At 44.4% G+C, this 12,364-nt stretch overlaps 1 protein-coding gene across 3 annotated transcripts in view; it reads left to right on the plus strand.

Moving 5' to 3' along the window:
* ZNF711 (zinc finger protein 711) overlaps positions 1-12,364 on the plus strand; it is a 1,503,904-nt gene that overhangs the window by 930,660 nt on the left and 560,880 nt on the right. For all 3 annotated transcript variants that reach the window (XM_044057135.1, XM_044057133.1, XM_044057134.1), the window contains one exon: positions 3,479-3,637. In XM_044057135.1, coding sequence (XP_043913070.1) covers positions 3,479-3,637 — 159 coding nt within the window. The remainder of the gene's footprint in view (positions 1-3,478; positions 3,638-12,364) is intronic.

Below are 12,364 nucleotides of genomic sequence, written 5' to 3' on the forward strand. Positions count from 1 at the left end.
CTGCCTCTCCTCTCCAAGATACTACTAAAGATCAAACAGGACAAACCAAGGACAATACTGATTGCACCAGACTGGCCACACCAACATTTGTACCCCCTCTTACGCAGTGTGTCACTGTTGGCACCATGGCATCTGCCTCAGACCTCTACCCTGCTGTCCCAGCAGAAGGGCCAGATTCTGCACCCTCAGCTTCAAACCCTGAACCTGGCAGCCTGGCTAATTACATGACCTCTCATTTACCTTCCCTCAGTAAGCAAGTGGTGGATGTCATTCTGGAGGCAAGGAGGCCTAGTACTAGAAAATGTTATGCTGAAAAATGGAAAAGATTCTGTTCCTGGAACCAAACTCGGGATGGGCACAACAGTGCCCAGTGTACCTCAGATTCTTCAATACTTAACTGAGATGCTTCACAAGAGCCCTTCCTTTTCCTCCATCAAAATTTATTACTCAGCCACTTCAGCTCATTACAACACAGAACCACCCCTCTTCTCTCATCCTCTGCTCAAGCAGTTCCTCAGAGGGGCCAAAAACTTAAGACCGCCCAGGACAGCCCCTACTCCAGCCTGGGACCTTAACTTAGCCAGCTGCAAATGCAAAGCTGAAATTCCTTTCTTGGAAAACAGCTTTCCTTTTAGCTATCACTTCAGCTAGAAGGGTGTCTGAATTACAGGCCCTTATGGCAGTGGAGCCTTTCATCATCTTTCATGCAGACAGGGTGTCCCTCAGGACCAGTCCCTCCTTCATGCCCAAGGTAGTATCCAGTGTGGCTTTTAATCAGTCCATTCATTTGCCAACCTTCTTTTCTAATCCACAGAACAAAGGGGAACGGATATTGCACTCCTTAGATGTGCACAGGCAACTTAGAATTTACTTGGACAGGACTAAACCTCTCAGGAAATCTGAACAGCTGCTGGTAGCATTTGCTGCAGGGACAGAGGGGGAAGGCCATTTCAAAGCAAACCATTTCTAAATGTATAGGCCATTGCATTCATTACTGCTATAAGCACCATGGAAAACCTATCCCACAAGGGGATAAGACCTCATTCAACCAGGGCTGCATCTACCTCTACAGCCTTTCTCAGAGGTGTCCCTACCAGGGACATCCTAGAAGCTGCTACATGGAGTTCTGTGCATACTTTCACCAAGCATTACCATTTGCCAATTTTCTCTAAATCCAGAGCTGGTTTGGCCACTGCAGTCTTGCAGGGCCTTATAGCTAGTGTTAATGTTTGGGTAGATTCTCTCATCTTTAGGAATCTACCCAAATGTGATGACTGCAACAGTGAAACACGCAGAACATAGTACAGTTGTGTACATTACCATAAATGTAGATGTTCGAGTGTATTCACTGTTGCAGTCCTGGTTACCCTCCCTCCAGCCCCCTGACTTCTTTTGGCTATACCTCTATTCATTTTTTTACTGTGCTTAAAAGCTTTTTGGTGCATTTGCTTTTTTGTTGGAGGTATAACCTTGTTTATATATATTTAGTTGCTTCCCATTGGGGGGGCACCTGACATCTGGGGCAAGAAAAACTGATGTAATGGCGTTGGCTGCATGCTTTATACCCCTGACTACCTAACGTCATGGAAGATTAGACAGAAACCGATGCAGGACCCAAGACTTGGATAATCAGACCGACTGAGGGCTACTGCAAGCAGATAACCCAAATGTGATGACTGCAATTGTGAATATACTCGAACATCTGCATTTATGGTAAGTGTACACAACTGTACTTTCTGAGGAATATTCTCCCATGAACCACCCAAACTTTAATGTGTTAGAGACTCTGTCCCAACCTAGTAAGAATGAAGGCAAGACAGGACAACATCACATAAAGAAGTTATATGTACTCACCATAACGGTTGATGTGTGTTGTCCATCTTCGCCTTCATTCTTACATCCCACCCTCCTTCCTTTCTTTTACTCCTAGAAGATCAGGTCTATACGAATTGAATTACCTTGACCTCTGTCCTTCATCAGCCTCTAGATTCTTCACTGGAATACTAATAACCTTATCATTAGGGCAAACAAGATCTGGAGATGGTTGTAGTTCATGCTGGGATAGGGATTAGCCATTAGCTGGTCCAGGACTTCGAGCTTGAAAATAAAGGCTGAGACGGATCCGAGGATCTGATCAGAACCCAACCTAGTAAGAATGAAGGCAAAGATGGACAACACACATGGAACATTATGGTGAATACATAACTTCTTTTTTGTTGCCAGCCTTTGGAGATTGAAGTTACTAAATAATGATATACATCTGAGTTTCAGACTTCTATATCCGTCAGGAAATTCATGCTAACAAATTCTTTTTATTTAAGCAAGTTCGTAGTTTATAAGAGTAATAATTAAAATCTGTTCCTGTTTTTGAGCCTTTGTTCACCATTTATTTTAGGCTTTATCCCAGATTTCTTCAGCTGAAAGGTCCAGAGGTATGCAAACCTCTTTACAGCTGCTTCCCCAGTGGGTGATCTCACTCACTTTCTCTGTTTCTCACACACACACACACACACCTCTGCTTCAGAAAATGCATGCTAACACAAATCTTAATATCCAAGGAACTTTGTATGATTAGTAACAGCAACATTTAAAATAAGTCCCTATTTTGAGCCTTTGTCCCCCATTTATTTTAGGCTTATCCAGGTATCTTGAGCTAAGAGGTCGAGCGGTTTGCAAACATCTTTGCTTCTGCTGCCCGGGATCGCTTTCTCTGTCTCTTACCCCCCCCCCGTCTCTCTCTCTCTCAAGAAACACACACACAGTCTGTTCTGCTTTTATGCACACATTCACTCATACATGTAAACAGAAATATAAACACACACACAAGCTTTATTTTCTGTTTCATTTTTTTTTTTTTTACACTGGCTAAAAAGCAAAAGCGATGCATAGCAAGTGTAAAATAATAGCTTGATTGATCTCGCCCTCTCACACACACTCACACACTCACACACACACACACATATGCTTTTTTCCCCTTTATTATTTAACACTTGCTAAGCAGCAAAAGTGCTGCTTATCGAGTGTAAAATAATGGTTACTATTGTTTTTTTTTCTGTCCGAGCTCCACAGCAGCTTGATATGTTGCCGTGAAGTGGCGGACTCGTTTTTCAGCAAGCATTACCTGTAGATTAACACCCGGCTGGAGAACGTTTATTCTCCAGTCAGGGTGCAATCTACAGGTCGCCCATTCTCTAACCTTAAATAATTGCTTCACTTCACTACTTATAAGGTTTTTACCATTTTCAGTAGATATTAGCTAGTTCCAATGTGTAAAATGAAATGTTCGTGTATTTGATTTACCAAGTCTGTTTGTGATTCTGACAGCACTGTTAATAGTTTTGATGTAACTTTGTGTCGAATTTAATTTTTGATGCAGGTAAGTGTAGCAATTAATGATTTTAAGAAACTTTAAGGGCCTCTGAATTAAATTATTTTCCTCGTGAAACCACACTGTTAAGCCTCCTTGTCTTATCTACAGTGGATGATGTTGGTGAAAAGCTGGATCACATTGGGAATACACCCATAAAGATCAGTACCGAAGTTACCCAGGATGACTGTTCCAAAGATGGTGGCTTTGGATCAGAAGTTATCAAAGTCTACATTTTTAAAGCTGAAGCTGATGATGATGTAGAAATAGGTAAGCACATTCATTTCAAGAATTGTAGGCTTTATATTTTTACATTAAGTAAATAAATACTAAAATATGATATTGTTGGTTTGCAGCTAGCCCAATTACAATGACGGATTGCTTTAAAAAAAATTTTCCATTAATCTGGTTTACACAAAATAGGTTTATTCTGTGCTTTTTTCCCTTTCTGTAGCTTTCTTTTAGTACCTTTGACTTCTGCAGCCCACATATTACACAGTTTAATGGCAAGTCATGGTTGCAGGTTCAAAATGACAGGACTCTTTTTCTGTTAAATGTAGTTTTAACTAAACTTTCACTGTTTTGGTAAGTACAATAAGATCATGGTAAAATGATGTAATATCCTTTTCCAGGAGTCTTTCCTGTTTGTTTCATAATTGTTGACTTTAAAAAAAAAAATTGTGTTGCTTTCGAAATGTGTAATTATTAAACTGCAGTTAACAGGTCATATTTCTGATTATTCCATGAGTGCAGAAAAAAAAAGCAGGCATTTTGTGAGCAGTAGTTGAGGAAAAATGTGTTTGCGTTAATGTTATTGTGTCTGACATACATGTATACTATATATATATTTATATATATATATGTATATATATGTGTATATGTGTGTGTGTGTATACATATATTTATGTAATCACAAATACAGTTCAAGTCAAATAACACTACAAATCACAAGAAAATAACATCCTCTCCACATATAATGACACCAAACTACCAAACACACATTTTACAATGTTTCTGCAGGGGGGCAAGCCCTGCACCCCCCATGTGGGGGGCTCCACCCCCCACCTGTAAATTAAATATACGAACTCCAAGATCGCACTACGGTGGGGAAAAAGTTAATTTCCTAACCCCACTGTATCAAGCCCCCCTGTAGAAACAGTAAAAAGTGTGTTTGGTAGTGTGGTGTCATTATATGTCGTTATATGTGGAGGGGATGTTATTTTCATGTGATTTGTACTATTAGATAGGTTCATACTAGGCTATCTGCCCTAGGGCATTTATAAGCCTAGCCAGAATGTGTTTGGCTTTCGCCACCCATTTTAAATTTATTTTGCTATGCCCTTTTTCGAGGTTAGTATACTGTGCCTCTGTCTAACAGTGACACAGAAGTGATACCTGGGGTAAACCTACGATCTCCCATCCACTCATCAAGATTCCTCTTGAAGAGAGTCAATGAGGGACTCTGGAATAAAATCCCAGTCCAGGTTAGGCAGAGTGAAGGGAGCCTCTGGGTTATGAATCTGTCCCTCCAGCATGTCCTGTTTACTTCAGTGCTGAGGTTCAAGTCTCTCGAGTGCGTAGCTCGGTGGGATTTGGATTTTCTGAGGTGCAGCATGTCCATTAATTCCGGGTTGGACATAGCTTTATACGTCAGGCACAGATCGCCTCTGAACAGGCGGTATACCACTGAGTAGAGCTTTATGAAATTCAATGTTATGGGTTTTAGATGTTTTGAAGGGGATGTCGTCGGCTGCATTTGGTTGATTTAAGAAGGTGGTTGACAGGTATGAGAGATCTCACAATTCCTGGGAGTCAGGGAGTATGCCCTTTCCCCGATTTTATATAATCTCTGATTTAATATACAAATTATCATTGGGTGTGGGGATACTGGGGAAGGGACTTACCCTCTGCAAAAAATTGTGTTTTGTCTTTTTTTTTTTTTAGTTTTAGGACTTGCATTCCCCAAGGTTGTTTCTCTCCGAATGTGTAGTAAAGTGTCAGTTTGGATGTTTTTACAGTTGACTTTGTGTTTTGACTCTGCACAGCTTTATGTCTAAAGTTAGCCGCACTTGGTCTGCTAAACAGGTGGTCAACAGGTGTGCGAGATTGCACAATTCTCAGGTTTAGGGAATATGCCCACTCCCTAATTCTGTGCAATCTTGGAATTAATTTATGTAAATTAACAGGGAGTCTGAGGTGTAGGAGCATGATCCTCTGTGCAAAAAAATGATTTAAAAGTTTGCATGATAGTGATGTCCTTCAAGGATGCATCTGCAGTCATAACATATGGGTTGTCCTGCCTCAGGCAGCCCTTCGGTCAGCCGGATTCCAAAGTCTGGGTCTGGCCTCGGCTGATGTCGCACTTTCCCCGACGTCAGAGCGTCTGGGGTATAAAAGCATCAGCCGACGCCATTTTCCTCAGTCTTTCTTGCTGCGCGGTGCCCGAAGCAGAAGCTGTTCGCAAGTGCTGGTCGGTCAGATCCAGTGAATTCAGCTACCGAAGACTTCGAAAAAGCTAAGTACCCCGTTGGGGACTCTTTCTTGCCTCAGCCGATGTCAGACAAAGTAAATTATTGTTTAACTTGTGGGAAACAAATACCTCATAAGGATTTCCATTCCTACTGCCTTCCTTGCTTAAGCCCAGACCACGACGTATCGGCCTGTTCAGCCTGTGCTTCCTTCAACCGACGAACTCTTAGACGTCGGTCGGAGTTTGCAGAGGAATTTTGGGGCCAATTTTGCATATAAAATGCCGTTGGAGACTCCGACTTAGCATTTGGTGAAAAAGCGGAAGGACAAGGACCGACATCATGACCCGGTTTCGGCTGAAACCACGGTAAGGCCTACATGAGTGTCTCGGTTTCGGCGAAACCGAGTCCTCGAGATTCCTTCTTCGAATCCATTCAACCGACCACCGTGGCCGGAGGCCCGGCTGAGTCGGCTACCGAGCTACCTACCGAAACCAGTGTCCAGGAAATGTCCGACACCATACCTTTGGACATTTCTACTCCTGCACGTGGGGCAGCTAGGCCCCCTGCTTCCATGTCCATTAAGGCCTTTTCTAGGGCTAAAGCTGCTAAACTTTCTAAAGCTTTGCTTCCCAAGACTACCTCCCAGAGGCCTTCCTCTAGTTGTCAGATCCTCAGCCTTGCAGAGGACCTTATTTCTTTAATTAGAGGTTCACAACCTCACCCAGACAGGGCCTCTCACCCTCCACCAGACAAAAGGCCCAGGACGGACCCCTCTGACAGAGTCCACGGATGGATCTGAGTTGTCAGACCACCAGGAGGAGGCTTATTCGCCCTATGAGGATTCTGATGCTGAAGAATCTATCCCTTCGGCCTCCCCTCCTGAAGAGTTTTCCTTTGGTGAGATTCTACACTCCATGAGAGAGCATTTTCAATGGCAAGGTCAGGAATTCTCTGATTCTAGAAAAAGATTAAGGACCTTTTTACATTTGCCTCAACATAGGCCCTTAGCTATACCTCCTGTTTTGAATGTAATTGATGATGTGTACAATGATGTCAGTACAGCCCCTGATACTCTCCCTCCGGCCCCTGCCAAACCTGATAGATACTACAGGGTCCCGGATTCTCATTTCCATCTGTATAAAGCCCATTCTGCAGACCCAGAAACTATTTCTCAGGGCCCTAAAGGGGTTGCAGCCGCCACTGTCAAAAATCCTCTACCCTCTGAAAGAGAGTCTAGAGCTTTAGAGAGATGGGGAAAGAAGGTATATACTTCTGCAACTCTTTCTGTCAGGGCATTGAATTGTCAATTTCATATGATACATACCAAGAGTATTTGTTAGATGAACTGAATAAGAAACTTTGTTCTCCTGAACCCCTTGACCGTAAATCCCTTCAGGATTTGGTACACAACTCACAGCAGGTTAGTAATCACTTCTTAAAATGTGGCTATGATGCATTGGAGGCTTCATTTAGGTCAGCTATGACTGGGGCAGTCATTCGTAGGCATGCCTGGCTGAAGGAACAATCTTTGCCAGACCATGTTAAAGCTAAACTCCTGGATGCTCCAATGGAGAAACAAATTTATTTGGCTCCTCTGCTCAGGAGGTCTTAAAAAAGTTTGAAGAAAAAGCAAAATCTGTGCAAACAGTTAAGGATTCCCTGCAAGTACAACCACCGAGATTCAGCAGAAACTGGCCTACTAAGAATTGGTCCTTTCCAGACTCGGACAGAGCCCAGAGAGGCAAGAACAGACGCCCTAGAGGCAGAGGCCAATCGAAGGGCTCCTACAGAGGCCGTCAGTGGCAGCCTGCCAACCAGAGGAGTAGTGCAACAGCAGCAACAACAACTACTACACCAGGACAGGCTCAATGACTTTACTCTGATTCCGCCTACCAGGGATCAACTGGAAGCACCCTTGGGTGGAAAGCTGGCTTTATTCTCAAAAAACTGGCATTATATTACAAGGGACACATGGACACTGCAAATAATAGACAAAGGATACAGGTTCCACTTCCACACTTTGCCAAAAAGAAACGGAATGCCAAACCTACCACCAAATCAGAGGGCAGAGGCTTTAAGGCAGATCAACAACTTGCTTCACATGAAAGCTATAGAAAAGGTACCACTTTCAGAACAAGGCCAAGGATTTTACTCCAGACTATTCCTTGTACCAAGAAAAGAAAAACAATGGAGGCCTATTCTCGACCTGTCCGCACTGAATACTTACCTCATTGTGCCAAAATTCAAGATGCTGACCCTACAGCAACTTCTTTCCATGTTGGGCAAGGAGTCTTGGCTGGTGACTCTAGATCTCAAGGAGGCATACCTGCACGTCCCTATTCGACCAAGTTGCAGAAGACACCTCAGATTTCTTGCAGGATCAGAGCATTATCAATTCTCAGCATTGCCCTTTCGCTTATCTACTGCGCCCAGAGTATTCACGAAACGCCTGGCACCAGTAATTGCACACTGCAGACTTCAGGGGATTCAGATCTACCCATATCTGGACGACTGCCTTATACAAGCGGACAAAAAGGGAAATTTGATAAAGGACTTGGCCTATGCTATACACCTGCTGCAGGCCTTGGGATACACAGTCAACATCCAAAAGTCAAGACTTGTGCCATCCCAAAGAATAACCTTTTTGGGTGCAGATCTGGACACAACCACCCAAATGGCCTTTCTCACAGAAGAAAAACAAAAACAACTTCCAGATTACTTCATGATTCTGACAAGACAAACTCAGCTTACTGCAAAGAAAATCCTGCAGGCCCTGGGTTACATGGCATCCTGCATAATTCTGATACCACAGGCCAGGCTGCATATGAGAAAATTACAATGGTACCTAAGGAGTGTATGGTCTCAACACAGTCACAGTTTAGAAACTTTGATACCAATCATTCCTTGCCTTCAAAAGGAATTTCTGTGGTGGGCTCAGGCCTGCCAATCCAACAGAGGGTTGCCTTTCAACAAACCAAAAACAAAACAAACCATCACCACGGACGCTTCAGACCGAGGATGGGGAGCACACATGGAGGGCAAATGTATCCAAGGCCTATGGTCTCAAGGTCAGCTACGCATGCACATAAACCAAAAGGAAATGCTGGCAGTGATGCATGCAATCGAGGCTTTCAAATCCTTCCTCCATCAAGGCCACCTGTTAATAAGGACAGACAACACCACGGTCATGTGGTACATAAACAAGCAGGGAGGCACACACACTCCCACCCTCTCTGCCGGCTGGCTATGAATCTATGGGAACTATGCCTGAACCTCAATATCCAACTACAGTCCCAGTTCGTGCCAGGAAAAGAGAATACACTGGCAGACAGCTTAAGCAGAACTACCATGGATGCACACGAATGGATGCTGCACCCAGACATCTTCCAACTCATAGCAAAAGCATGGGGAATGCCGGAGATAGATCTGTTCGCCTCCCCCCTCAACCATCAACTGAAGACATTCTGCTCAAGGACATACCACCCACAAGCTTGGAGGGTGGACTCTCTCTTTCAGCTGGAAAGCTCTAAAAGTATATGCCTTCCCACCTCTCCCATTAATGTACAAGGTTCTACTGAAGATCAGGGAGGAGCAGCCAAGAGTGATTCTGATAGCTCCAGACTGGCCAAGGCAACACTGGTATCCATTATTGAGAAGCATGTCACAGGCAAAACCATGGCCTCTCCCCCTATGGCCTCTTCTTCTGACGCAGAACAATTTCAAGATCATGCATCCCAACTTGAAAACATTGCAGCTAACTGCCTGGAAAATTCCTTAAATCCCAAACAAAATGTTTCATCACAGAGAGTGAAGGACATTTCTTCTTGGAAGCTCGCCGGCCTTCCACAAGGAAGACATACTCAGCTAAATGGAAAAGATTTCTCATTTGGAACACATCAAAAGGCTCAGATGTGACAGTGGCAAGCATGACACATATTCTGGAATACTTAGCAGAATTGTTCCACAATGGCCTGTCCTATTCTTCCATTAAGATTCATGCCTCAGCAATTTCAGCAGAATACAATGTGGATCCACCTATCTTCTCACACCCTCTCCTCAGGCAATTTCTGAGAGGGATCAAAAATATTAAACCTCCAAGAAAACCCCCTCTACCCGCTTGGGATCTCAACTTTGTGTTGGAGAAACTAACACTTCCTCCTTTTGAACCAGCAGCATCAGCGGATCTACAGATGTTCTTCATCTCACATTGCTGCAGTCCTTACATATGGGTAGTCCGCTGTCCTCGGTCGGCCCGAATACCAAAGTATAAGGCTGACGTCGGTCAAGGCGCTTAGAACTGACATCAGAACGTCAGGGTACAAAAGCGCATGACCGACGTCATATCCTCAGTCTTTTTTGCCGCATGGTCCGATGCAGAAGCAGCGTTGCAAGTGCCGTTCGGCGTTCTGAAATTTTTCGAGTTCGGAGTTTCAGACCGAATCAAAGTTGGCTAAGTACCCCGTTGGGGAATATTTTGTTTTTTTCTTGCCTCAGTGTTTTACGGATGTCAGAAAAAGTGAATAACTGTATTTCTTGTGGGAAACAGATACCGCATAGGGATTATCATTCTTTGTGTATTCCTTGTTTGGGGCCTGAGCACGGCGTTGTTGGGTGTCGCTTTTGTGCTAGATTCAATAAGCGCACTATTAGCGAAGGTTAGATTGTGCTAGGCTGGTCTTTGGGATGCGGTGCAATTATAAGTTGCCGTCGGATTCTCGGCGCCCGCTTCAAGAAGCGCAAAGACAAAGCGGTTAAACCCAGGCAAGAAGAGTCGTCCGTTCCGGACGTCGGTTCTTAAGGCGTCAGTGGAACCGGTGGTTCGGCGGAGGCTTCTCTGGAGTCCCAGGGGGAGACTTTGATATTGCAGGATGTGGCCTCTCAGGAGGCAGGTCAGGCTGAAGGGGCTTCCCAGGTTACTGTACTCCCCTCCCTTCCTAGGGTGGTTAGGCCCTCTCCTTCTGTTTCCAAGGCTTCTCCCAGAGGCAGGCCAGGTTTAGCTTCTGTTGGGGTCTCTCCTAGTGCAGCAGGGTCTGTGCCCAAGAAGCACATGCTTAAAATGGCAGAAGATTTGATTACTCTGATTAGAGGTTCTTTGCCCCCTCCTGATAAGAGGCCTAGGGTGGAGCCAGAGTTGGGGAGTTTTGAGCAGGCTTCGGATGTTTCTGAGTCTTCGGCTGAAGACTTGCAGCAGTACTCTCCTTATTCTGATTCTGATGCAGATGATTCGACTCCTTCTGCTTCTCCTCCAGAGGATTTTTCTTTTTCAGAGACTCTTCATTCCATGAGGGAACATTTTAAGTGGGAAGGTCAGGACTTCTCTGATTCCAGGAAAAGGCTTAGGGAATTTTTGCTTTTGCCCCAGCATAGGCCCTTGACTCTACCTCCTGTTCTGGATGTTGTGGAAGATGTGTTTGCAGAGGCTTCACTTAATCCTGATTCTCTGCCTCCTGCTCCTGTTAAACCGGATAGGTATTACAGGGTGCCTGAGGCTCATAAATATCTTTATAAGTGTCCTAGGGCGGACCCAGAAACTGTTAGTCAGGGACCTAAGGGTGTCAAGGCCTCTGTTGTAAAAAATCCGGTTCCTCCAGATAAAGAGGCCAGAGCTTTGGATAGATGGGGAAAGAAAGTCTGTACATCTTCTACCCTAGCTATGAGGGCTTTGAATTGCCAGTTTCATATGTTGAAATATCAAAACTATCTTCTTTCTCAATTGAAGTCTAAGGTGGATGCTCTGGCGGAAGGCATTGAGTGTAAAATTACAAGATTTGGTGCATGTTTCAGAGCAGGTGGGTAAGCATTCTTTACAATGTGGTTTTGATGCTGTACAGGCCTCGTCTAGAGTGGCTGCCACTGGTTCAGTTCTTCGCAGGCACGCATGGCTGAGGGATCAGACTTTATCTGACCATGTTAAGACAAGGATTTTGGATGCTCCTTTACAGTCTGATGTGTTGTTTGGTTCACCTGTGGAGTCAGTCTTGAAGAAAATGGAAGACAAGGCTAAGTCCATGCAGGCTGTTAAAGATTTTTTGCAAGTGCAGCCTCCAAAGTTTAGTAGGAATTGGCCTGCTAAGGGGTGGACGTATCCTTCTTATGATTCTCAGTCTAGGGGTAGATCTAGACGTGGTAGGGGCAGAGCTCAGAGTTCTTTCAGACCTAGAACAGGGAGTTCTCCTGCACAATCTTCGGGTGAGGGCAGGGGCCAGTCCTTTCGTAAACAGGCCCAATGACCTACCTTTTCAGCTGCCAGACCCTTCTTGCCTGGCAGCTCCTTTGGGAGGAAGGTTGGCACTCTTCAAGGAAAATTGGAATTTGATTACCCAAGACAAATGGGTATTGGATATCATACACCGAGGTTACAAGTTTTACTTCCATACCTTGCCTCCTTTCAAAGGCATGCCGGACGTTCCTCCTCAGCAAAGACTAGAGGCTCACAAACAAATTTCTCTGCTACTTCAAATAGGGGCCATACAACGGTCCCTCTGCCAGGCGTGGGCCTAGGATTTTATTCTCGCCTGTTCCTAGT

The sequence above is a fragment of the Protopterus annectens genome, chromosome 15.part0 (genome assembly GCF_019279795.1).
Source record: "Protopterus annectens isolate FY-2018-M chromosome 15.part0, PAN1.0, whole genome shotgun sequence".
Classification (NCBI taxonomy): domain Eukaryota; kingdom Metazoa; phylum Chordata; order Ceratodontiformes; family Protopteridae; genus Protopterus; species Protopterus annectens.